This window comes from Calidris pugnax, unplaced genomic scaffold (assembly GCF_001431845.1).
Source record: "Calidris pugnax isolate Ruff unplaced genomic scaffold, ASM143184v1 scaffold271, whole genome shotgun sequence".
Lineage (NCBI taxonomy): Eukaryota > Metazoa > Chordata > Aves > Charadriiformes > Scolopacidae > Calidris > Calidris pugnax.
The window spans coordinates 865086-892057 of NW_015091003.1; the positions used below are offsets into that span (position 1 = coordinate 865086).

The window sequence follows — 26972 nt, forward strand, 5'->3', positions numbered from 1 at the left end:
ATGTGGGTGAACCTCACCTCTGACAGTCTGGGCAGTGTACCGTGCCCTGGTCGCAGGTCTGTCTGATGCTGTGTCATCCCAGGGACCAGCATCAGAAGGAACATTAGATTTAAGGCCAGGCTGGATGGGCCTTTGAGCAACCTGGTCTAGTGAGCAACAAGAAGTCTGGGCAGTGTACCGTGCCCTGGTCGCAGGTCTGTCTGACTCTGTGTCATCTCAGGGACCAGCGTCAGAAGGAACATTAGATTTAAGGCCAGGCTGGATGGGCCTTTGAGCAACCTGGTCTAGTGGGAGGTGTCCCTGCCCATGGCAGGGGGGTTGGAACTAGATCATAGAATCATATGGGGGGTTGGAAGGGACCTCTGGAGATCATCTAATCCAACCTCCTGCCAAAGCAGGGCCACCCAGAGCAGGTTGCACAGGAAGTTTCCCTGGGCACCACTCAAAAAGACCAGCCCCGTCCTCCTGACACCCTCCCTTTAAGGTGATCTTTAAGGCCCCCCCTTAGATGATCTTTAAGGTCCCTTCCAACTCGAACATCTTTAAGGTCCCCCCTTGGATGATCTTTAAGGTCCCTTCCAACTCGAACCATTCTATGATCTTTTAGCTGTCTCCCACCTTTTCTGGGATATTAATGAAGTAGATACCTTTCTTGAGAGTGTTTGCCTTTCTTTTCTGGGTCCAAAAAGAACCAGCACCTTCTGGTGCAAAGCCACTGATATTTGTGAATATAATTATAGATTTTTTAGAGAAAAGTCTGTTCCTAAATATACGCCCATCCAGTGAGGCCACCATTAATGCTGTATGTCATTAAGCCTTAGTCAGTGTAATATTGTGCTGTGTGGGAAGGAATCCCAGGCTGAATCTATTTTTGCCCCGCACCGGTTGATTTACAATGAGTGATAGTAGCAGAGTTCAGGCCTTTGCCGATTATTGCTGAGCTGGACCGCTATCGGACAGTTTTAAAAATAAAACTTGCCATTCTAAGAGTATCATTGAAATTCCGTAACGGATCCCCCTGCGTGACCTTTCAGCAAATTCCCTGGCTTTCCTGAGCTCGTGCGGCAGGGCCATGCCACCCCTCCTCGTGGCTGCTTAGTGGGGGCTGTTGATCTCTCCTTGCTGGTTCTCTGCTTTTCTGGAGGCTCTTCGTGCTGTCTGGCAGCGCTCGAGATCTTTTTGAGGGTCTTCTTGGAGAAGACAATGGGAAACTAAAATTGCCAGGTAGCAGGGGAAAAGATAAATGAGCTCCAAAACGTGACAGGCTGGTTCAAGCGTCAGCCGTGTTGTGCTTGCAGAAGGGTGTTCTTTTCCTCACGCGAGTTCAGCCTTCAGAAACTGGGGGAGAACGGGACCCAAATTTGGCTGTCCTGTTTCAGAAGTTCCTCAGGGTTGGTTTTGCCAGGACCTGCAGGTTCACACACTAAGGATAACCTGAGCTGGGCTGCAGGAGCGTCTTCAAAAGAGTTTCCTTTCAAGGAAACGCACAAGCTTTTGGCAGTTATATCCAGATATATGACCCTGCTGTGTATCTCGTACCAATTTAATATTTGACAGGGTTTTTTTTTTTTTTTGGTTTTGTTTTGCAGGAAGAAATCATTCCTGTTTTCAGCTCTGTATGCTGCCTTTATATTTGGCGGTCGGCACCTAATGAACAAGCGAGCAAAATTTGAACTGAGGAAACCACTAGTGCTCTGGTCCCTGAGCCTTGCCGTCTTCAGGTAGGCATTTCTTCACACCAACTGCCTTTGACAGTAGTCCATGAAGAGGGTTTGGGGTTCTTCACATACAACAGCCTCACCCAGGAACAGCATTTCTTTGCTTCCTGATGTTGACGGTTATGTCCTGATCCACTCCCCACCATTGAAAATGGTCCCCCTTGACTTGCCAGATCATACAGCATTTGAAGAGGAGAGAAATCAATAACCCTCTTGAAGAACAGAGGGTGAAAATAAAGTGAGAACACGAGAAAAAGCACTTATCATTGCAATAAATTTAGCATGCAAGCTACAAATGGAAGTAAACACATTAAGATTTTAGCCTTGTTCTGGCTTACTAACTAGTGTTATGTTTGTATGGATGCATATATGGAATATTTTTGTCAAGACTGATCTCCATTACAATGAGGTAAACCTAAAGTCACTAAATTTAAGGCCACTGTAATTGATATCAGGATCTGGTTTCTGGTTATTCCATGGCAAAGAGCTGGTGAAGGTTGCAAAAGGGTGGCTCCACAGGAAAAGGCTATTTTTTAGTGGTGCACATCTCTCTAGCTGTGTGTTGACTCTGTGTCACTGAGTATGGGGAGAGTCAGGTTCAGATTCTTGATAGCTGCTGAAGTCAGAAGTAAAACTGACTAAACCTGAATTCCACTTTATCTGCTAATATGGCAGTTTTTAATGAGGCTGAAAATAAACAAATGAATGAACAAGTGCTTCTAAAAATAGCCCTTACAAACACACAAACTTTGGTTACAATTTACTATTAACCGTATTTAGAAGGCCTGAGGATTATCCTTCATTTCAGTGCCTGCTGGAAGTGTAAGTTACAGTTCACTCAACAGCATAGAAAACATTTGCAAACCATTATCAAACACTGGCAGCTGTATCTTTTTTCTAATATCAATATAATAATTACTGATTCTATTAGCTTACGAGTACACAAAACAAGTTTGCTTACAGAGCAGCTGTGAATGGTGTATGATTTTTCACAGGGTGGGAGTAGTTTGAGCTGAGAGTTTCTACAGAGTAAAACAAACAGGAATGGAGAAGTTTGCTTTCTTTTGTGCCTTTTCTCCTCCAAAATTGTTCTATCACATTGACAGTTTCTAAAACTCTGGCAGAAGAAAATAAATCTTATTTCTAAGTTGTTTCATCCAGCTAGGACACGCTAGCAGAAGAACTTCATGTTGGCTTGATTTTGATAGTTCATTGATGCTTTAAAAAAATATCCTAGTGCAGACAAGACTTTGAGCAGTGTGGATAACTTTGAGAGCAAGTTCTAACACTGTGGAAATCCATAATTCTCATCTGGTTGTGTTTGGCGCGGTACTTCTGGCCGTGTGTCTGACGCAGTTTTGCTCTTAGGGTCCTGTAAGCAGTTGGCATCCTTTGTTCTAGAAACGGCTGAATTTCAGCCGCTGTTGAATTGGTTCCTGGATGGTTCCTGGATGTCATTTGTGGATCAGTTTGTCAAGTGATTTGTAGCCAGAAGGATCCCAAAATGCATATTCCAATTACACTTTCTTATTGAGTGCAGCCCCTGGAAACTACCTGGCTTACATTTGTAGTTTAATTCCCAATCTGAGCGGGAGAAAGTGGGATTTCAGAACTGTCCTTTGCAGAAAGTATCTAGGATGAATTTTAAAATGACTTAGAGTCTGTGGCTGATATTCACAGTGTGGGACTTTGAAGCAATTTCACTAGTTAATTTCCTTCCAAAATCATAAGCCATGCACAGGTCAACAAATAGCAAGAATATATGCTAAGCTGTGAAAATGCTCTCCAGATGGACTTTGACATCAACAGGTTTGTTACTTGCTGATTGGAATTGCCCATCATAATCATGTGAAACAGCTAACGCATGGCCAGCATGAGCTGCTGGGTGGAATCTAAAATGTGGACTTCATGTTTTTGAAGCCTCAAGTGGCCAGGATGAACTTGCCACGGTGACCACCTCGTGCCGTGCCCCACCGTGCAGGCGCTTGAGGTGAACCTCTGCTTCTACCGAGGAAGCAGCAGCCAGAAGGGTGCAGTTGGAGAGGGGTTCATCGCTGTGGGGTTTGCCTCCTCCATCAGCTCAAAGAGGGACAAGTGTTCCCCAAGCACTGTAGAGCTCACCCTTTCCCCTGTTCATCAGGAAACGAGGTAGTGGGGTGGAGAAGAGGAGGGTGAGAAGTTTGGACAATGCATAAGCACATCAGCTGCTGGGTTTTCTAGTGAAGGCCAGTTGATTATGAAAATTGTATGGTTATGCTTAGAAAGCTTTGCTCTTCTGAGGCGCTGAGTAGTATGCAAAAGAGGGAAGAAGGGAAGGGGAAAAAAAGACCCAAAATATTTGCATTAAGAGAGAGCATGAAAGCTCTGTAGCTCCCATAGTAACACGCAAGCCCGTACAAAACCAACCCAAACACAAAACCACTTGACTTCTTGCCTGGAAAACAGAGGAAATGCAGAATATTCATTATAATTTAAGATGAAGACTTCTTACAAAAACTGCTAATTGGAACATCTATTTCCTGCTGTTTCACCACCACTGTCCCTTCTAGGGCCGTTGGTCACTCCCAGCCTTACTGACTCTCTTAGCAAACCTCACTAGACTTCCCAAGTAACTTGGATCCCTTTTTTCCTGGCTCCTTGCATAACTAGGTGATGCATTTACTTATGCTTGGCCTGAAAGAAATTTCTGCTTCCTCTGAAGGTCAGTTCAGATAGATTTAGATGCCAGTGTTCTGCCTGTAGACTTACTGTGGATCCAGGAAAAGTTTAGAACTTTAAACTTTTTTAACTTTAAAAAGGACTTCCTCTTTGGCTTGCTGGCATGCTAAAATGCTATGACTTTTACCATACCTTGTAGAAATCCCAAGTAACGTATTCATCTGCTGTGAGTGGTTGTACTGAGGAAGAAAAAAACCCTGCTTGAAGAGCCCTCAGCATTCTGCTTCAAGGTCACTGTGAAGCTTTTTTCCAGAGTCCTTGTTTATCTCCCTTCTAGCACGCCTACCATTTTACCTGCTTCAAATATCCTCAGAAATAGTAACACTTAGCAGAGGCTGGAAAGATGTGTTTTGGGCTTAAAAACAAACAAACAAACAAAAAAAAACATAAAGGAAATTGCCTGCCAGGCAATGACATGGTCCTTCTTCAGAATGTATCCCGTACGCCTCGCTCTTGCCAAGATCATTGAAATGTGGTAGCAGCTACAGTAGGAGACTTGCCACTCTTATAAATAAACAAAATGACTACACCACCCCATGGAGCTCGCTGAGCACTCAGGAGCTTGGTCAAGAATGAGGTTTGTGTCAACAGTGGCAGCCAGCAGGGTTTCTGAGGTAGAAAAGCAGCTTTATTTCCCTTTGGAAGCAGCGAACATTTTGTCTCTGGAATAAGGTTACCACATCTCAGTGAAATCTTGTGTTGGAGCAACGACAGTGAATCGTGCTTCTCACTTGGAAACCACTGTGAAAACATCATCTTCTGAAATCTTTTGACGAGAAATTAGTTTGGGATATTTTTCTTGTGTTGTTGGGTTGGTTTTGTTGTTTGTTTTTTTCCTCCCTAGCAGGTTTGTTGACTTGTTTCAAGCATTGAAGAGTTATTGTTGTCTGAAATGGTTTGGGTCTTTTGTTTTGTTTTGTGTTGTTTTGTTTTCTACACTTAGAATTAAGTGGTTTTGCCCAGCCTACTGAGGTCCTGGGGGAGCAGCTCTCTGCTGCTCTGTGTCAGTGGGAACCTGCTGTTCGGCATCTGACACAAAAGTTCATTTTTCAGTCTTGTAAGACCCCAAGGAAACTGTTGCTGAGTCACCTACACACCAACGTGACATCAGCCCTGTATTTCTGAATATTTCCTGGGGTTAAAAATCTGCAAAAACACATCAAACCTGAGTCGCCAGTTATATATTCATGCCACTTGGAACGTAAAGTTAGGGTCATTCATTGAACTTTTTACTTGGAGTATATCAAAAGTATCATGCCGGCATCTCTAGGAACCAGCAAAGCTGAGCCCAGGACTCTCACAGAAGGATACAAAGTCATTAATTCGTGTTTTCATTACATCTCAGCTTGGTTTCTGTAATTGCTTTTGTAGGCTGTGGAGTCTGTGTACGGGTAGCATCGCTATCAAGGAGCTTAAACATGTATTTGATCACCTCATCTTCACACAAGACAGCAGCATGGCACCATTTTCTCTTGCTCTCCATCCATAAGGGGCTGCCAACAGAACTCCCAGCATCAAAGCTTATAGAATAATAACAATAATAATAATAGCAGCAAAAGTTTGTCTTCCCTAGGGAAGACACGGGGAATACTGTCACACCAATACGGGGGATGAAGAAGCTAAAACATCCAACGTGATGCAGTCGTTTGTAGGCAGAGGGTAGACCTGACCACAGCTGGTGAGTGAGGGGAGGGATTTCTCTTTGTCTAGCCAGACCACGCAACCATAATGCAATTACCATGGCCTGGGGTCACTTAAATTCTAATCCAAATTCAGCTAAATTTTGTAGCGGTGGTGGAAATCAGTTGATATCAGTACAGGATTTCCCAATGTCTTTTATCCTGGGAAACAGTATGGGACTTAGCTGAAAGGTCTCTAGCTACTTGCCACAAGGCTAAATGGAGCCTCAAAAGCAAAGTATCCCAACAGGCCTTACATTTGAAAGACAAACCCGAAAAGGCTCACTGGAAGAAGGTGACTCACTTGGCTTTTATGAGACTGGCGTTAATTGATTTGTTAGTGCCAGCACAGCAGCATTTTATAGAAGGGTTTGCGCTTGTTCTGCAGAGGGCTCCTGACGAGGCAGGTGGGAATACATCTTTATGTGAGGAACTCAGTCCTGAGCTGAACTGAATGGAAAAGACTCAACACAAGTTTAAAGAGAGGATTTCAATTGCTTGGGTATGTGGCTGTGAGATATATTCTAGTTACCGTGCTTATAAGTAGGAAAATTGATCCAAAATGATTCAAATTTACGTCCCATCTCAAGACCTGCCATACACAGATACTTGCCATGGAGATAAAAACACAACTTAATTTCATATGTTGCTGAGCAACCCATCAAAATCTTAAAATACTCCGAGATTTTATAAAGGTCCTGAGAGTACATTGAAAGAGAAAATGAATTACTGAGAAGAGCAATATTTGCCAAATAACATTAAAATTGATGAGCAGCATTTAAGGTGAATTACTAGTTTTCTCTTTTATAAACTTAAAAGCAAGCGAATTCCATGTGGTACATTCCCTATATTTGTAATGCATATTCTCAGTAGGGCATTTCTTAGAATCCAAATCAGTGAAATGCTTAATCTATACCTACTTAGCAATTTATTTCTATAGGACCATGTTCATCTTTATGTACGTAGCTGATTTTCTTATATAACAGATATTGGAAACATCTTTTCAATTGCCATTATGGAGCAATAGTTGAAGGTTGGGTTAACAGTAGGAATTCAAAATGATTGGAGAGAAGACAAAAATCCCTTTGATGGGATTAGAAAAATTTCTTTCCTGTAACCTGAACTGTAATCCCAGTGGGGAAATACAGACGGTGCTGTGTAGGGTGAATTTATACACTGCAAAACAAATGCTAGCTGGCATTAAAAAGAGTGTAGAGGTGACAAAAATATATAGACTAAGAGCAAAAAAGTACCGTCGAGAAGATGTATCTTCAATATATGCCTTATATAAATAAGTAAGAGCACCCAATGACAAATATCTTTATTCCCAGAATTGTAGTTGATACCATGTGACAAAATGCTGTGTTTATCTTCTGACATGTCACCTCTTCCGGCACTTTACAGTTCTTGCTGCAGACTCTGTTGTGTCCATACAAAGAATGTAAACTCGTTTTATTGTTTTTACTTAATCAGGCCTAATTAAAAGTCAACCAGGGACTCAATGTGAGACCTGGCTGATGCTGCCTTACAGGAGGTGTGGGTAGGTTGGTAAGTTTCTATGAAGGTGGTAAGTTTCTATGAAAAAACTATTTTTCAGTGCTAAGGTGGGCCTCCCTTCTTTTAAAAACTTCATTTTTTTTTCCTCTGACTGTTTTTTGCTTGTCTTTTTTGCTGGAAAACCAAACGTCTTAGCAGAGTGAATTGAATGCAATATTTGAAAAGCAGCTATTGCGCTGGTTTTGCCCCTGTTCCCTCCCCACTCTGGGAGTCAGTGAGAGTGTTGACACGCAGTTTGTCCCCTTGAATGATACCTTTCTCCTGAGGTCACCCTGTCCCAGCCCCGGGGAGCCCTGCTCGGCATCAATGTCCTACTCAAAGCACAGCCCCCGGGAGCCAGGCTTTTCCTCTCCTTTCTGAATGGGAAACAGACTGAAAAGTGTATTTGGGGAATAAAGAACATCTGTCTGCTGGCTTAAGAAGGGAACTGTAGCAGAGAAAAAGAAGATAATTCATTCAAAAGAAATCAAACCCTCCCATCTGTCCCCCTGTGGCAGCACTTCTGCATTTTACTCCGTTCACGCGCCCAGCAAAGGGTCCTCCCCCCATTTGCAGAAAATCCTCCAGGGAACAGAAATTTCTGTGTTTTCTTCCCAGTTAAGTCCCCAACAGCTTGTGCTTGTGGCAGGAACACACTCGAGAGGTGTTAACTTGTGTGACCCGTGGAACCCCAGGGTGCCCGCGTGCAGGAGCGTGTCCACACGGGGGGCAGTGAGACGGGGTGCAGGGAAGTCCCAGGGGGGTGGGATGAGGTATGGGGGGCCACTGCGACTCTTCCTAAACAAAGGGGCACCTACGCCCTTCAGCACCTTCCCCCAGCTTGCTGAATACAGGAAAAAATAAGATTTTATTGTTTACCAACTGTGGGCGCATCCCTGAGATGTGAAGCTCTGCCCCGGGGAGGCCGGGGTGAAGAAGGGAGATGGGTGCAGGCCTGTGATTGCCATTCAATTTATGGATCTGAGCAGCTCATTACAGCTGTATTATAACTTTTATCTTCTTTAAGCCCTCTTTATTCTGTCAAATGCTAGTCTTTTCCTGGAACTTAGAATTTGCTTACTTTGTTATCTGCCTGTTTTACAGCTTTAGTGATGTCTAGTTCCATCAGCCAGCTTGATTCTCTGCTAAATCTTTTACTTTATTACTTTTTGGCTTTATTTGCTTAGGATAATTTCAAGCTCCTGATACATACATTTCAATGCTATACGTGACAGTTACTCCATGAACTTGATACATTTGATCCTGTAAGTATCATTAACTTATCCTGCAGAAATAGATACGGCATTTTTGGGGGATTATCATTTAAATCACTGCAAAATTACAGTTATTCTAAAATTTTCTTGAGATAATGTTGGATGCTGAGAATAATTTCATTAATGACACAGGAACAGGTGCAAATGCCCCTGAAGCAGTCATTAAGGATTGCTTAAGAGTTACACTGTGCTTATGAATCCTCATGGGTTACTTTAGGAATCCTTAGATGGATTCCTTAATTCTTACGAGATTTTGCACCAAACACAGGGCTTAAGTTGAAAATTGTTGGTTTGGTTTGTTTTTTTTTCTTTTTAGTAATTTAGCTCAGTCCAAACTTGCTGGGGTAAAGATCTAAAAACTAGTAAGTGTTTCTTGACAGAAAAAATATCTCACTGAGTAGACAGTCTTCACAGGGTGCCAGGGATCTTCAGCTGCAGCGGAAAGTCCAATTACTCTTTAGTGATGGAAGAGTGAGTTATTGCTCAAGAAATAACAGCTTTCATCAATAAATATTGTTCCTGAAAGTTCCTACCCTCCATGTGCCAGATAATCAGGGAGCAGCGTCAGGTAAGAGCACACTGAGGAGGACAAGCCCGGATGATAGGTAATTACTATTGATTAGCTTGTGACTGACTCTTTGGAAGCCAGGTGAGATGCAGGGATGCGTGGGTAGAGCTGAAAAACTATTTTTCATTTGTTGAAAAAAAACCAACAAACCCAGTTAAATGTTTTTCAGCAGTGCAGGGCTACAGGGGTGTCCCCGTGGGCAACTTAATGCTGTTCTCTCGTGTTCCACGGGTGATGATTGAGAGCAGCTGCCCTTCAGCCTGACCATTGCTCCTTGTTTGTCTCCACCAGAACCCAGCAGCCTCGTACGGCCGCTGAGTGCTCTGTGTGAGTGTAACCCTTCTCACCTCCACCAGTTACCAGCTCCTCTGCTGCAGAGACCCCTTGCAGAGATCCGGCGTTGATTGTTCTGCTCCTCTTCCCCGGGTGGTGCCGGTCCTTCCACGGAGCTGCGTTTTATTGATTATTTTTGTCCCCTGCTCCCCGGGATTGTCTGAATATGGCTAATCGCAGTCATCAGGAGGGCAGCTCCGGGGGATCACACTGCATTTCCTGGAGAGGGAATTCAGGCTCTCGTGAGGAGGGATGGGAGGACGGTGGCTGTGGTAGATTGATTTTTACCCACACGTATAAATAAGCCTTCCAAGGAGTAGTTGCAGCAATTGGCAGAAGTGTAGGGAGAATCAGGTGGGTTTTATTCTGCTGCGGTGTTAATGTGATTAGAATCTTCAGATGGCAGCGTCCATTGATCCGGAGCCCTGCGGAGATGTCACTGCTCAGGTAGGCTTAATGAGGTCCCTGGGGAGGGAAGGAAATAAGGTAAGCCTGGTTTTCTTTCCCCTTTTGTCAATACAAAGGACAAACCAAATGGTTTTGGGGGCCAGGTGAGTTGTGACTAGGAAATCTGCCCAGGAGAGGGAAGGGCTGAAGGGAGTGGCCCCACAATCGAGGGATTTATTGCCAGGGAGGAAAAAAAAGCCTGATGCAAGGAGCACAGTATCTGCCCTCACTTGAAAACCACAGAGCAAGCTGTCACTTTAACATACCTCATTTCCCTCCCCAAAATTTATCACATGGGAAAGTAATAACCACCCAGGCATGTATGCATATGCTTATGGGTGTATAAACCCAGACAAATGATATATTATTTCTTAGAGCCATGTATAATATTTGCACAATTTTTAAATCACTCTGAGCTGGCCTGGGTTCAGGTTTCTGGTCCCAACTGAAAACTCAAATGATTTGCATTGAAAAGTTTGCTGGAGAGACATCTGGATCAGATACGGTAGGAAGGTCTGAAAAGCAGGGCTTGTGTGTTTGGTTCAGTGGTAGGAGGGTTTTTTAGAGATGGAAGGGGAATTCTCTCAAATTTTGCTTTGGGATTTTGATAGGACTGAACCCAAACCTCCCAAATATGCATGAACTTAGGCAAAGAAAAGTCTTCTGCCAAAAAGAAAAATAAAAGCTGCAAAGATCAGCACAACTTTTGCTCACACACATGGTACTGAGACCTAGATCACCCCATTATAAAACACTTGCAGTACTGCTGGTTTTGCAGGTTTTAGCATAAGGAGCCACACTGAGAAGAACATATGTTATTCCTTATCTACCCCTTTTCTTGCCTTTTTCTTTACAATACTGTGGCTTGGACTCCACCCTGAATGGAACTCCATCACCTTCAAGGGGGGCAAGGGAGGTCTCTGTGGGTCTCCCTCAGGAGATGGGCAGGGGGAGAGGCTGAGGAGCAGCTGGGCAGCAAGATGTTAGAAGGAAGGTTTTGCTGTCAGGGCTTGTTAAATTCTTGGTGTTCTCCTGCCCTTGCAGAGATTGGTAACTTATTCAATAAGTAAGTTTTGGAGGCCTCTAATTCTATTATGCAGAGCAGTAGATTAGATAGAGAGAATATGTTACAAGCATATATAACGGGAATGGTACTTAATACAGCATGAGTAAGGCTCCTGCCCCATTCCCAACTGTATCCTAACTGTATTTCCAAGCTTTGAATCACTCCTGGAATTTTCCATCTCCCTCTAAAGTAACTATATTTGAAACATCCAGCAGACAGATGCAAACCGAGGTCTTAAATGACTGTAGATACTTTACAGACTTTCAGGCACACGAGCTGAAGAGGAGGAGTTCTGTGTTCTTTTTAAAGAATGAGACTAAGTGCCCTTAAAATACTGTTTTGTTAAGTTTTGAAAACATTCTTTGAAAGGTGTTCAGTTGCCATAGGAAAAAGGTACATCATGGGATCAAGGTGCTTCTTCTGTAGTTTTATTCTTGTTCCTACTGATTGTGAGAGAATAAATAACGGTCCCAAATAATTTTATCAATACGCTAGGCCTTGGAGGACACGGGCACACGGGGTAGTTACGGCGCTTTCGATTACTTGCTGGATTGTGATAACTGAGTACGTGGTTGTCTAAAGGCAGTTACAAAGGGGGAAAATAGGGCACCACTAGCCTCCTTCTCTGCTACTTTTACACTAAAATTGCCATAGGCAGAATAAGCACATAAAGTTACCATAGTTCATCAGCTCGAGGAAAGATTGGGTACCATGTTTTCCTATCCGTGCCCTAAGTTAGTCTTGTTAAAGGAAGATATGAGAAAATGATAGCCAGTGTGTGATTGACTTTTTAAATTTTCTTTTCCCCAGTGAAACGCAAAGAATACAGAGCAGAAAGGAGTTCAGTTTAAGTGCACAGTGATGCCGTGATACATCCCAAACATACAAAACCCAAGCATTGCAGTCCTCTGCAGGACTGGCTTTGAAATAATGAGGTTTTTTTTCTTTTTACAGTGAGAGTTTAGGTTTCTGGTTTTGTCCATGGGTGACTCACCGGTTATGTCTTCAGGCTTTTTCTTCATAACCTTGGGTTGATAGAAGAAGCCTTTTAAAATGAACTTCCTACAGAATCAGTTGCTGCTGAATGGGATAAAAGACCTGCATTTTTGTAGTTTTATCAACTGAGGGCACTAGTAGAGGAAAACAGGAGCTTTTCTAAGAATATTGGCATTGAATTTTCCACCTCACTACTGTGTTTTTTTGCACTTGCCCACGTCACAAGGAGTTAGGCGTTTAAAGCCACCCCTCACCATGGATTCTGATCTGTACCTAATTTTCTTCTGGACTTCACTGGTGCCAGTAAAGGGATCAGCAGGGAGTGTTAGTACAGTCCAGCCAGGATAGTTAGAAGAACTGCAAAAACTCCACAAGGGAGGAGAACCCAAATATTTTCTCCTATGGCAGGGTGGGCTGCTGGGGTCTGGTTCTACACAAATGGAGGGAGTGGGACAGTGGGAGGGAGACAGAAGCAGGGATGCTCTTAAAACTCACGCCGTAAGTTCGTGTTCTCTGTGGCTTGTGTCCATCTGTGTCAGGTCAAACCCACACTGGTATTTGCCTAACACATCAAGGAAAAACAGAGGGAAAGCAGGAGCCTGACTGAGTCTGTGGAAAGGCACGTATTGCTCTTACCTGGTCTTCTGGGTAGGTCAGGAAATTTTCAGCTGTTTGTGTTTCTAGGACAGCAGAACTTGGTAAACTTGCACTGTTTGTCTCTGCGCATCACTCTCTATTTTTAGGTCTTGAAAGCACGCTGCCAAAATATCAGATGTGCAGACAATGAAAATGGGATGTTAAGAGGTGCAGCAACAGCCTTCATGTCTATTAACTTTGTCTTTAAAGATATAGGTGTACCTTGGGTAATTAAGACGGAGGGTTTGGGACTTGAAGGTTTAGAGAGTAACTTTAAAAAGTGGAAGGAAAATCTATAGTAGGTCAAAGGACTCTCTGGGGAAAATTCCTCCTACTGGCAGGGGTTTACTGTTCATTCAATAATACTGTTTTCACTGATACAGGGTGAGGTCAGACCTGTTTCTGCTTACATCAAACAGAACTTGTGGGTAGGGTGTTGAACCACAGCCTGTGGTGTTGTACATCATTTCCCATCCTGGCTCAGACACAGGTTTTTTGACAGGTCACTTAAATTTCAGTTTGCCTGACCTCTCTGTCTTGGAAATGGGGCTTATGCTTAGATACTTTACAAGGCTGTCACAAGAGTAACGGCCATTAAGGACTGTGAAATATTCACCAATACAACGCTAAGGGCCGTGGAGATGCCAACAGGGCAGAAGTCTGAAGGAAGGTAGGTTTGAACCTGAAGGGACCCCAACTTACAAGCAGCTTTGTGCTTAGCAGTTCTTCACACAGGGATGTATCACCTAAAACAGTTGCTGTCCTGAATGTTGTTAAGGCATTGGTAATTCTGGGACAGCCCAGGCTGGAGGTGGTCGGTCGCTTGGCTGTTGGAAAGCAGACAAGACCAAAATTTGGTATGGCAATGGGAAGGTCTGCTCTGTGGAGAGAATGGAGATGTCCCAAAGGGATTCGACGAGGAGACAGGGTCTGCTGGGGAGGTACCTAGATCAGTTCTGGGAGGTAAAAAACAGGGAAATGATTTACAAGTGTTCTATAAGAACATTCTTTCTGAAGGATGGGGTCTTCCTCTCTCCATCACTAACCTTGGAATTGCTTGAAAACACTTCAGAAATGTTGAAGGATGGTGAAACAACAGCATATTCTTATAAAAATAACAGGCTAAGTTCATCAGCTGTGATTTGAACAGGTGACTCTCTCTAGGATTTCAAGGTAACTTGCTATTAAGAAGTCCTCTCTTATAAATGCTTGTAAAATGGCTTATAAATATTACATTTAAAGTTAAGAGAGAGCAAATATGGAGTCAGTACTATTCTTTTTCAAACTTTTTGATCACTTAGATGAATACCATGTTGCTGTGTATCCTTCACTGACCAAGAGACCATTTAATTTCGAAAATGTAACCCTCAGTTCTACAAACCTAGCAAAATATTTTTAATAAGGAGGTGCAGACTTATAAAGCTGGTTCTTCTAGTCAGTTCTTAATATATATGAATATTTCATATAGGCTGTGCTTGTGTCACATTGGCCATTTAGCATGTTGGGTGCCAGATGCTTTTCTAAGCTGCTTTTCTGCAAAATTAGAGGACATGTCATGGTGCACTGACTTTTTCACAGCTCTCATTAACTCCTTGAGATGAAAATAAGAGCTATTCATTCCATGTAGGTCACTGAACAACAGCCAAATGACATCTTTCAGTCATTGCCCACGTTTCGTTTGTACTTCATGGTCGGTTTCTGAGTGTATGGTTTCTCACTGTACAGTAAAAATACGATTTTGCAGTCAAAGATAAGCCTAAAACAACCTTATAGTTTCTCCATCTGTTTAAATACAAGATCCAGGGTTTTACAATCAAGGCAAACTAAGACAGGAGTCACATCTGACAGAAGATTTGGGTAGTCTGACAACCTTTTAGTGAAACTATATATTAAAATTGTCATAGGCTTAATTAATTCCTCCTCTCTTTTGGAGAATTTATTCCATCTGGAAAATCTAACTTTTTTTTTTTTTTTTTTTTTTGTAATATTGCCCCATCAGATGTTGCACATTGCCCAGTGAAGGTAGTACCGCTCCTCCCTTCCCCCTGCACAGCTGGCCAGATGTGGATGGATGGGACTCCTGTGAGTCACCATGCAAGCAGGTCAGGGCAGAATTAAGATTTCTTTCTTCCTCCAGCCAGGCTCCAGGCTGGGAGCTGGAGCCCAACCCATGGGAGCTCCAACTGGTTGCCCGGCCGGCTCGCTGCTGGGCTGGCCCAGTCCACCCAGGGCTGGCCAACACCTCAGAGACTGGTCTGACCATCTGGGCGCCAGTGGTTTTGGCCAGCGTTGAACAGCCTGCCATCCTGAGTCAGAGGGCTCTGCTTGAAGTCCCCACCAGCCCTGAATTTTGCACAGCACAGCTGGGTTCTTCCGCCTGCAGGTGTGATGCACGCAGGCTGGCACCCTTCTGAAAGTGAGGATACTCCATTTTTGACATGTAGCTTGTAGGTAACGTATTTTACATTCATAGAATCATAGAACAGTTAGAATTGGAAGGGACCTTAAAGATCATCGGGTTCCAACCCCCCTGCCCTGGGCAGGGACAATAAAATATCAATTGGGCATTTGCTCATCTCCCAGAAAAGTCACTGCTCACTGGAGGAGAACGTAGGACATTTTGAGGCTGAATAGATGAGAAAGCTGCATTAGCCAGTGCAGTTTGTTTCTGATCAGTCTCTTTTCTAGTTGCAAAAGGCTGTAATTGTGCAGTAATTCAGTGCTACCTTATTTGTAAAATCCCTGCAGATGATTCCCACCAGACAGACTGCTTTGGTAAGCAGTTCATTTCAATACCTCACAAAAAGCCACAGCAGCGAGCTGGGCGAGGACAAAACGGAGCAGCAGTGATTTACTGAGCAAGCAGTGTCATCGCTCTGCCGTGCGTCGTGTCTTTGCGGGGTAGAAATTGGTTTGGTTGATCTTACCTCTTAAAGAACAAACAAGATGAAGTGGCAGCGGCGCAAAAAAAGCCGTCCTGGCTCTCTGGATCCAGAGCAGGTTTGCAGATGTGCGTTGGGTCTCTCTCTGTCTCCAGCCATGCGTATGCTTGTTGGCACAGGAGTGTTTTGGCAGCACATCTCATGAACAGCTACCTGCTCCCCACGCTGAGTTTAGGTCATTGCATCAGTTACTTCCAGTTCGCCATCCTCCTTATTTATAAAGCTTTCTGTTGGGAATTATGAGAAAATGTAACTTGTATTTTTTACTGGTAAAAAAATGCAGATGATTCTGAGGCACACCATGTAGAGCAGTAGCTGGAGTCACTTGTTCTAGAGTCGAGAAACTAGAGGAAGCCACCGTGCTGAGAAATCACAGAAAACTAAGAGTGTGTGTGTGTGCATGTGTGCACTCCAAGGAGAGCTCTGCAGTAGTTGCTAAACAGAAATAAAGGAATAATTACATCATTATAATCTCAAGGACAGCAAAGTGAAACTCTGTAATCCCCACAGATTCTTTCCCTCTCTTATCAGTCCAGATTAAATCCCTGAGGGTCCGTACTCAATCACTTACAGTTAAGTCAACGCTCGTCTGCTGCACTCTTCTCATCTGAGTTTGTGTTCATGGCACAGAATTCTCTTTGGTTTTAAAACTTTAATAATAAATGATATTTTAGAAAAGCAATACAGCCTCTGCACAAGGAAAGACGTATTGCTTGCAGCTATTTGATTTCATAATTTAAAATTTCCTTTTTTTTTTTTTACCCCCATTTTAATGTCAGCACAGAGGTATTCGCTGATGGGAGAACCAGCATAACATTAGCTATTCTGCCCCATCTTCCTCCACCCTGTTTTCTCACCACCCAAAATGTAGGAGCAAGCAGCAGCCTGCCCTGGCTGGCTTGGGGAGCAGGCTGCCTCAGGAGGGGATTGGATCACATCGCTGTCAGGATGTCCTGTCGTCTTGGGAATGAGAAATGCAACTCCTGAGAAAAAAAAAAAGGGAAAAGGGCATGTGTTAAACACCAGAGAGAAGACACCAAACGAGTTGCACCTAAGGGGGAAAGGGCATGTGTTAAACGCCAGAGAGAAGACACCAAACGAGTTGCACCTTGTTTCAAAACTCCTCCAACAGGCTTTGGCACTCTCTGCTGAGCAGAGGACAGGCTTTGGCTCTCTCTGCCAAGGAGAGGACCAATCCCCGAAAGAGACAGGAGAAAAGCGTCAGAAGAGGACTCACCTGGCAGCAGAGCCGAGGAGCAAACACCACCATACATACATTTAGTGGATAGTAACAGGAGCTTCTCAAGGGCTCGCTGTTGTCCCAATTTCCTGATGGCATGGTCAAACCTCAGGCACCCAAATGGGATGGTGCGGGAGCCAGGATGTGACACCTCTCCCCGGGAGTGACATCAGTGCAAAGCCCCATCCGAGATGCCACGGCCAGAGCCCAAAGAGCACCAGGCAGGTCTCCACCCAGGGCTCCACTTGGTTACAGAGTGCATGCAGGAGGCAGGGGAGAGCAAGGTGCATTGCTCCTTAGCAGTAAGGGTATATCGATGCTGCCAGATTTGGAAATCTAACTACTTTGTGCAAAAAATATGAAAACTTAAGTCACCAGTTTTTATGCTCAGCAGGCTTACTTGAACCATCTAGGCTGACCGAGTAAGAACTGCCATAGACCTCAACTTTTGAGGCTGCCTCGACAATTATAAAATACATTTTTTAAATGTAAATACATACTTCACAAGACAAGAACTAGTAACTTCAGATTAACTGCTCCTCATTTCACACACTTTGCATAAATAGTAAGTAGCTTGCATTGCCCACGTGTCTACATACCAATTTTAGGTGGCTTGGTTTGCTTGCTGCAACGTGATAATCGTGAAAGGCAGAGCAGGAACCAGAGGATTCATGAGTAGGACAAGGTTGCAAAGAAGTTATGCAGGAGGAGGTAAGTTGTGAGGGGAGGTAAGATGGAGCTGGGTAGAGGCACAGGGACACATGATGTAGGCATGAAGTAAGACATACTCAAGCCCAAAGGAGACTGGGTCTTTCTTTGCTCCTCTTTTCTGAAAGCTGCTTGTTTCACCCAGTGTTCACCACAACTTTTGAAGGGTTGTGGAACAAGCTACAATAGTAGACAACGGGCAAGCATGTTCTTGCCATAAAACAGTGAAGCAATTCCTTCTGCAGAGCTCCTCAATGTTGAGACAAAAGCCTTTGTTCCTTACATCAGCTTTTGTTATCTGAACCTACCCCCTCTGTAATTGCATTAATTAATACCATTGCAAATCTCTTGATGTTTCTCATTTGCAGAGCACCTCGCACCTCACTTTGATGAGGTGGGGGTGAATCTGCTGTTTACGACTCGACTCAACTAGTCAGTTCCTCTGGTAGCAGTGGCCTGTTAGAAGATGGAGTTGGCATGTGCAACACACCACCAGCCCCGACTGAGACCCCCCCCCCTCAAAATCTGTGTGTCCTACCTGGGTTTGTCTGTGCTCAGAGCTCCTGCGTGGGTAAAACACACAGGGAGAGCCAGGAGAAAACTCTGAGGAAATGATGAGAGGGAATTGGTCCTGGTGATGCTGATGACAGGTCTTTATCAAGTCATTTCTTGTAGTCTCCCAGCTGTGATAATCAAAACTCTGCGTGTTGTTTTCAGCTGAAGTAGGTGGCTTCCACCGCTCCTGAAACCTGAGGGATTGTTCCTGTAGTAATGAAATAAAAAACATTGGTGTTAGAGTGTTAGAGTTCCAGACTTTAAACAGGAGATACAGCTGCAGTCCAGCTTACGAATACGAGTTTAGACTAAGTTCCTACAAGCCAGCAGAGTTGCTCCAGCTTTAAGACAGTCTCTAACTTAGTATTTCAGCACATCTATGGCTGCCTTCTCAGAATGATTTGAAGCGATGGCGCATGGATTTCAAGTGTCCACTCAACTTTCTTCATTTTTCTCTTTTTTGTTTTAAAGTATATTTGGTGCTGTTCGAACTGGTGCTTACATGCTGTACATTTTGATGACCAAAGGCCTGAAGCAGTCAGTGTGTGACCAGAGTTTTTACATTGGACCTGTCAGCAAATTCTGGGCATACGCTTTTGTGCTAAGCAAAGCACCCGAACTAGGTGAGTACCCTCCCTCCCTTCCTCTCCCTGTGCGTATTTACAAGCAGAAATGCCTGTGCAGGAAGCATGAGAAGGGGTCTCAGTGCTGGGGAGACCTCGTTTTAGTCGTAGAAAAGTGATTTAAGTCTAAGTTAGAGCAATGTGGAGCTGAATAAGACCGTTCCCAGCTCAGGAATGAACTACAGTGGTTAAACACGGGCAGGGCAGGTAAGAGCAGTCTGGTTCCTTCCCTCTTCCTTAGCTCCTGGTAGGCAAACAGGAGTAGTGAGTGTCACTCGCCCTGTGGGGACAGAAGTGCAGGGTGGGCTAGAGCAGCTGCGTCAGCAAGAAGCTTTGAGTCAGGTTCTGCCTCAATTCTGCAGCATTCGTCCTTAAATGCACACGTAGGCGTACAATTATGAATAGTAATGTGCTTCCTCTGTAAACATTGAAAGCTGTGGCTGGCTGCTTCCTCCAAATAGAAACCAGTTTCCCATAATATCCGTAGCTTTTCCAGCCCTGATTCTTATAAACTCCTGTCTCTCCAGCAATTTTTTTGGGGTAATGATACTTATGATACGCATGCCAAAGCCAAGTTAATAGCCAGCCTGCATGTGTTCTCATCCCGTGGCTTATTAGTTTAATGGGAAGGAGGAGGCAGTGATTTAGCAGCCCTCCAGCTTTCATTTCAGAAGATGCCCTCACTAAACCTCCAAGGGCTGCAGCACTCCCTGCCTTCAGATGTGCAGCAAAAATAAGCCTTTACTTTTCAGCAAAGAATGTGACTCAGCAAATTACAGGACAGCAATTCATCAGCATAAAAACTGTAAAGAGACAGACACTGGTTGCCTTGCTGTGTCAGAACCCCTTGGTTTCCCGCTGCTTAAATTGCTGCAAAACCATAGAAATTTAGTTGTTAAAACTGGAAAACGTCAGCTAGAGCTGCACAGCCACAACAAATCGAACGTATGATTACTTATTAAAATGTGAGTGCACATCTTGCTGCTAATGAAGTAAACAGCAGCATTATGGCTTATTACAGACCTTGTGCAGACAGTGCAGTTTTGGTTCCACCCATCACTAATATTAATTATTTGGATTTCCTGGGATACACGTAGCTACAAGTAAGTCCCCAGGTGCAGATCTCTGGGATCTTTTCAGAAACACCGTGTTTATAACAATGGAAAGCAAATAGCATATGTATATATCTCTCTCTAATGAAGATGCTCAGTGCAATCATGAGAAGCTGAAGGAAGAAAAAAAACAGGAAAGAGGAATAAAATTTGCTTTTCTACATTAGTAACATGAATTTGCAGAAAAGGATGTGTGTTTCAATATAAACCAAATTTCTTTCTAGAAGCATTTTTTTCTGGCAATTGCCTACCTTTCAGTGTTGTAGGTTGTGTACGCAATAGCTTTTTGCATAGTAGCTCTAAAGGCTCTGCTGAGTTTAACTAGATCCAGTTTGCAGGAAGGCATTTGAATCGGAGGAGATGGTGCTACCTCCTCTGCAGGTTTTCTGCTCCCTGTCGAGCTACGTTTCTCTTCTAGTCACACAGTCTCACAGCCAGAGATGACACACGTACATCCACTCACCTCACCTCAGACTTCCATGGGTTACCTTTGCAGCAAAGCTCTACCCAGTAAACCTGTGGAGTTTTCAGACAGGGGTTATCCCCACGGGAGAACGTGCCTACGTTGGGTTTCCAAAGATTGCACAGAGATTAGGAGCCAAGCTGGCGCTCGGATCAGACGGGCTCTCAGATCTAGAGCCAGGGTGGCTTTTCCTGCTCCAAAATAGCATACACACCAGCAGCAACAGTCGAGGGAAGACAGCACTGCAGTAATTATGGAATTGTTCAATATGTTTCTCATTTTGTATACACCAGCAGCAACAGCCGAGGGAAGAGTGATTATGGAATTGTTCAATATGTTTCTCATTTCCTCCCCTCCTTTTTTTTTCTCTTTTCTTTCCTTTTGTGTGTTTTGTTACAGGTGATACAATATTCATTATTCTTAGGAAACAGAAGCTCATCTTCTTACACTGGTACCATCACATTACTGTGTTACTGTATTCTTGGTATTCCTACAAGGACATGGTGGCTGGCGGTGGCTGGTTCATGACCATGAACTATGGGGTACACGCCGTTATGTACTCGTACTATGCCTTGCGGGCTGCTGGCTTCAGGGTCTCACGCAAGTTTGCCATGTTCATCACCTTGTCCCAGATCACTCAGATGTTGATCGGTTGCGTCATCAATTACCTGGTCTTCTCCTGGATGCACCACGGCCAGTGCCATTCCCACGTGCAGAACATCATCTGGTCCTCTCTCATGTACCTCAGCTACTTTGTGCTCTTCTGCCATTTTTTCTTTGAGGCCTATATCGGCAAAAGCAGAAAAGAAAGGAAGGATGACTAGCGGTAGGGACGAGAAGCCATAGCTCAGGGTCATCAAGAAAAACAAAATTATAAGAAAAGAAAATGGCACAAGGAAACACATATATGTATGGTGCAGCTAAAACTTGGCAGCTTAGGGAAAGTTAGCTTGGTTTAACCCAGTAAGTTTATGATCCTATCATGGTGAGGACTCACTGAATTCTACTCTATCTCAAAGGACTGCTGATGAAAGACAACTTCCTTCTTGTACCTGTCTGCTCTAGAAAAGAAAGGAGGAAAGAAAGACGAGGAAAAAGAAAATACAGAAGGGAAGAAAAGAGAGAAGAAACGAGAAAAGGAATAATGTTGAGGGAAAAAAAGTACATTAAAAAAGCAGTGCGTTTCCCCAGGGTGGAGGAGAGACTTTTATTTCCAAAAAAAAAAAAAAAGTTTCTAAATCCTTTCTAATAATTTTTCAGCATTAAAGTTGAACAAAACAAAGCAGAGAGGTGACAAAAAAAAATATCTGTCTATGATAACAGCAGGATTGAAAAATTAAAATCCTTTCCATACAAGGTTGATAACCTTTAGCCAAAATGAAACCCAAAAGGATGATTCCTGAATGGAAAGTGGCTGAACTCCACACTGCGGTCACGAGTGGAAAAGAGAAGACATTGATTTCTCTGCTGTTGTGTGCTCTGCTGGGGGAGCAGATCTGGAAGGCAGAGTCACCTCCCTCAGAAGGCAGAAAGGAGCAGTACTTTTACAAGAGTTTAATGTGAAAAGATGCACTGTTGCAATACATATCTCAGAGAGTGCATTTTCCAAGTGCTTTTTTCAGTTAAAGGCAAGGAATTTCTGCAGCAGGATAAGTCATAGAGGGTTAAATCAATCAATATTTGCTAAATTACCAGGGGCTAATAGCAGAGGGATGGTCAGGAAGGAGACAGAGATAGCTCCCCTCAAGTGATTTTTAGGAATTATCCATTAATCTCAATTTAACCCGCAGCAACGCCGAATTAAACGGGGGAAATGGGAAGGAATCCTAGTTAGCAAGAAGAGAGAGTGATGTATCTGCCCACTGTTTTCAGAACAGAGCCCTGTGGTACAGGAGGGATCCTGTGTTTCTGTGGAACACAAGGGCACCTGCCTGGGTGGGGAGAGGTGGCGGGACGGTGCGGAATTGGGTAACACTGTGCTTCTGCATCTGCCTCCGGGGCAGTGCAAAGATGTTCAAAGTGCCCTCCTCTGGTCATGTGGAGATACTACTACAAAACATACTTGGAATAGGTTTTTCTTGAGATTTGTATAGGAAAAAAATTAAATAAATAAATTAGTCTAAACAGAGTAATTTTGCTGCAACAGCATAGCTCTAAAGTCCAGAGAGAATTTTCTTTCATTAAATGTGTGTCTCTCTGCAGAATCTGTACTGTAACATCAGACTGACCACTTAAGAAGACACTCTTTCTTCTCTGAAGTCAGCTACAGATAGAAGGAGAAACGTATTTCACTCTGAACCTTAGGGAGTTAGTTGAGAACAGCCATATTCTTTCAAAGACAAGTAGATTGCATTATCTGTGATATTCCAGTCCTTACAAAGCCAAATAAAATGTGTAAAAGTTCCTAGTATTTCAAAGACGCAAGTATGTAAACTTGATGTTAAATGTGTTAATGTAGTATTCTAAATTGTATCAGTTAGGTAGTTTAACTAAACAATTAGAAGAACTAGATCAACAAAATAAGGACTGCTGTTCTGCGTAGGATATACACACACCTATAACTACACCCATATACACATTCTGTGAATTGTCAACAAGAAAAAAAAAAAAGCCCAGTGGCAGAGAATCACGTTTCCTGGCTAATGCAAAAGATTGTCATTTTCTTTCTTGCTTTAATTTGAGATTGTACAGTACAAAGGGTATTTTTTTTTTAATTATGATTTTTAGCTTTAATTGTGCTGTCATTCATGAAACAGAGCTGCTTTAGTATCCTGTTAAGAGATGACAAGGGCTTTCGGTGTCTCATTATATACAAAAGAAAAACAAATAAAGTTACATTCCATGTTATGTCAATGGTCTTACAAATGAAAAAGCCTCTTCAGGCTAAAATCATAATTATAACAAGCAGAAAATGAGTTTACATTTGTGTTATTTAAGTTATTAATGTGCTGACGTTATTTTATGGTACACAACAAATAGCAAAATGTGATATGCAGTAATGAAGCTATGATATTCATTAATAGGACTATTGTATACGTGGAAATTTTAGACAAAACCAATTAAATGTGTAAACCATTTTGTTATACAGCTTGGGAGTAGATAATTATAACGCTTGAATAAGCCTTTTTCCTCATGCTTAATTTTGCCCTGGCTAAGAAGCAGGTTAAGAAGATCAGTTAAGAGTGGAAAAGGCAAAATTAGAGTTGACTGCAATTAGATGAGAAGGGTTGGTAGAAACCCACCATCGTGCCATTCAGCCCCTCAGTCCTGTGTGTCTTAGGTCTCTCAAATAAAGCAAGAGGAGGGGGAAGAGGTCCAGTGTCTGTCCCAGTGTCCAGGAGCAGAAATCTTGGACGCTGCCAAGTCAGTGGAGGCTTTGCTCTGCTTTGAACAGAGCCAGGGTGTGCGACTACCTTTGGTCTGGGCAGAGGAGGAGGAACCGCACACGTCTCCTCCTTTGAGGCTTGCAGCTAACGACTTAAAAGCCCTATAAACTTTATCAACAAGAAGTGACACCACACCACAGCCTGAGTTCAAGGCAGGCAGAAAACAGGGGGGACTGCAAACAACCTACCGTGTTTTTCACACTGTTTTCCTTAATTGCTTAAGACCCCCCTGGTCTGTGCGTGCTGGATGGCAATGCAGGCAATGCCCACACTGACTTTGGTGCAGCAAGAATTTCACCTCCACGCTCTTACCCCCCCCTCCCAAACCTCTGCACCGTTCCCAGTGCCCATGAGGTGAGGGGCCACCTTCCTTACTGCCTGGGAAGTGGCTCCAGCGGAGAAACCTCCTCACTGAATTCTGTGGGCATCCCAGCGGGCGACGGGGCTGCAGGCAGGCATTCCTGTAGGGAAGGGGCAGCAAGATCAGGCACATAAGGGACAGTAACAAATTTAGGGTACATTCATCATCACGCTGGAAATCGGCGGCCACACTGCCGTTTGCTTCAGGAGATGACACATCACACATGCATTTACACAGGTCCTACGACCCTACCATACCGTTGAGCTTTTCCTCTGAGGTCTGACACTGTTGGTTTTTTTTCTTACATCTTATTTTCTTCCTAAAACACGCACACATGATATTTAGACATCACGTCTAACCCGCTCACACGTACTTAAACACTGAGCCAGTCAACCCTAACGTAATGACACCTCGACAATACTCCAGCTGTTTCAGCCTACAAGCCACAAGATAGAAACACAGCTAATTGGGTCCTATTTATTTCCCTTGTTTTGAGCCTTGGGGTCACTCTTTCAAATTTTTCTGCCCACTAGCAGAACCCTTTTTTTCCTAATATTTTAAATAAAGCTACAATTCTGTTGCATTCACACACATCGCGGGGAACTCAAACTTTATAAAAATTCCCAAGCGTTATGGGACCTGTGACAACCACCACAGATGCTTGAAATCCTGTTACGGGATTCACTGTTAGAGTCAGGAAAGTTACACTGGGGATAAGGTCAGTCTGCAAGGGTCAAAGTCTGTGGTTTATGTTTTGTTGCATTAATTCAATGTACTGAAATAAAACCAGAAAGGTGGTTGGTGTGGATTACGCTCAGGCAGCTGCGAGCAGAATTTGGATCTTCCTGAACACTTTAAGAAAAAAAAATATTTTCAAGTAGTTAGTGGAAGAAGTAGTAAAACTTGGGTAATTTTGGAGCCTCTTTAAATTGTGCCTGTGACGAGAAGGAAACCCCTCCTGCTTAGAGACCTTCTGTAACTCAGAGTCACAAATGATTTATGTCTGGGCTCACTGATAACACCCAACTAAGAGCGGCTGGCTCCAACACAGACCTCTCACCAGAATCTCACAGGAAACCAATACAGGCTTTTACTTGCAAGATAAAGGCCAAAGCACGCAAAAGGAATCACTCAAAAGAGCTAAGCTGGGTAGAAGGAATAAAGTGTTGAGCACAAGTTGCGGGAGAGAGACAAGGAGGGAGAAGATCTATCCCAGCTCGAGGAGGAAAATATTTCCAGGCTGAATACTCACTCCTTCCAAAGATGAGGCGAGGCAGAGCGGGAGGAGGCTGGGCTGTGTAGTGCCAGGTGCCCAGGATGGGGTGGCTGGTGGAACTGGGCTTCATGCACAAGTTTATTGTCCCCGAGTGCAAGCCCGAGTCTGTGGGTTTGTTTGGAGGACCATCCGTGGTCTAACTTCAAGGCCTGGGCAGATTTCATTTTTCTTTCCTGGAAGTAAAAACCTGGGACAACATTTTAGTTGCGAGCAATGGTACCTCAGGGATCAATATTCAGGTGGTTTTCAGTTAACAAAGAGCATAAAACACCAATTATCGTGACTGTGAAACGGCAGCCTTTGCGAGCAGTGCCAGATGTAACACATTAGTGCAGTAATATCTCTAGTAGTTGTAGTCTGTCCTGTACTTCAGAACCAGTTACACAAGTAGAACACGTCTATATACGAGTCATAAATAACAGACGTACTTAAAGTAATAAAAACTGCTTTGATCAAGGAAGAACTCAAAGCGAATTGCAGACCATGCTGCCTAAGCTCAGGACTCGGTCCAAGCGCCTGCTGAAAGTGAGATTGTTGGTGAGATGTCCCGTGGCTTCACCGAGCTTTGCTCCAGCCCAGTTGCAAGACCTAAATCCCCTCCTTGTTCACTTAGAGGTGACACGAACCACGCGGGGCATCGCTCGGGCCCTGACACGGCTCTTCGGTCACATTTTCCAGCTTGGTGTCGATGAGCCCTCTAAAAGGGGAGAATTGTTAGTGGGTTTCTACTGTTTTATTTCAATACGTTTTTCCATCCATTCCGGTTCTCTTATCAAAAGCAAACTGAAGGACAAGTCCCTGATCCTGCTGTCCCAAACGCCCCGTTGCAGGCTCTGCAGCCCCACACGGGCACAGAAACCTTCTGCTTACCGGGGTGAAGGCAGGATCAGCGCCTTGTGACAGACTTGATTTCCAGCAAAGCCAACACCACAGGGTAGGATTTGATTTCTTAAATTAAACCAACTGTACCAACACACAAATAAGATAGGATCTGCACAAGAACTCGACGGCTAAGGGGCAACCAGGGCCCTCCCCAGCACATTGTAAATGCTCAATCAAATGCTGCATGAAGTGGGGTTAGAGTGTATTTCCCAATGGGTATAAAATAATACTCCCCAGAAACAGTGACCTTCCTGAGAAGTCTCACTTCTGTCCAGTCCTGGACAGCTTCAAACAGGCCTGTCTGCTGAAAAAACACAGCTCTGATTGACTTATCTGCTTTCTCAAAAGAGCCACTACACGCTTTAGGCTTTTTGGAGCCTTAAAGCTCAAGCTAGATTTATATTCAGAAAGAAAAAAAAAAAAACAACCTTAAATATGTGTACAGTAACTAGG

At 43.6% G+C, this 26972-nt stretch overlaps 1 protein-coding gene and 1 long non-coding RNA gene across 2 annotated transcripts; one reads left to right on the forward strand and one right to left on the reverse strand.

The window, feature by feature from the left end:
• ELOVL6 (ELOVL fatty acid elongase 6) lies at window positions 1–26972 on the forward strand. The gene is made up of 4 exons (XM_014955584.1): window positions 1–56; window positions 1590–1721; window positions 18888–19039; window positions 21014–26972. Exons 1-4 carry the CDS (start codon window positions 1–3, stop codon window positions 21436–21438), a joined length of 765 nt encoding a protein of 254 aa, XP_014811070.1. The 3' UTR covers window positions 21439–26972.
• LOC106895924 lies at window positions 8790–16386 on the reverse strand. Its single transcript, XR_001413548.1, has 4 exons — window positions 15899–16386; window positions 13674–13798; window positions 12972–13092; window positions 8790–10291 (listed from the first exon to the last, which is right to left on the reverse strand). It is a non-coding gene; the product is annotated as an uncharacterized LOC106895924 (long non-coding RNA).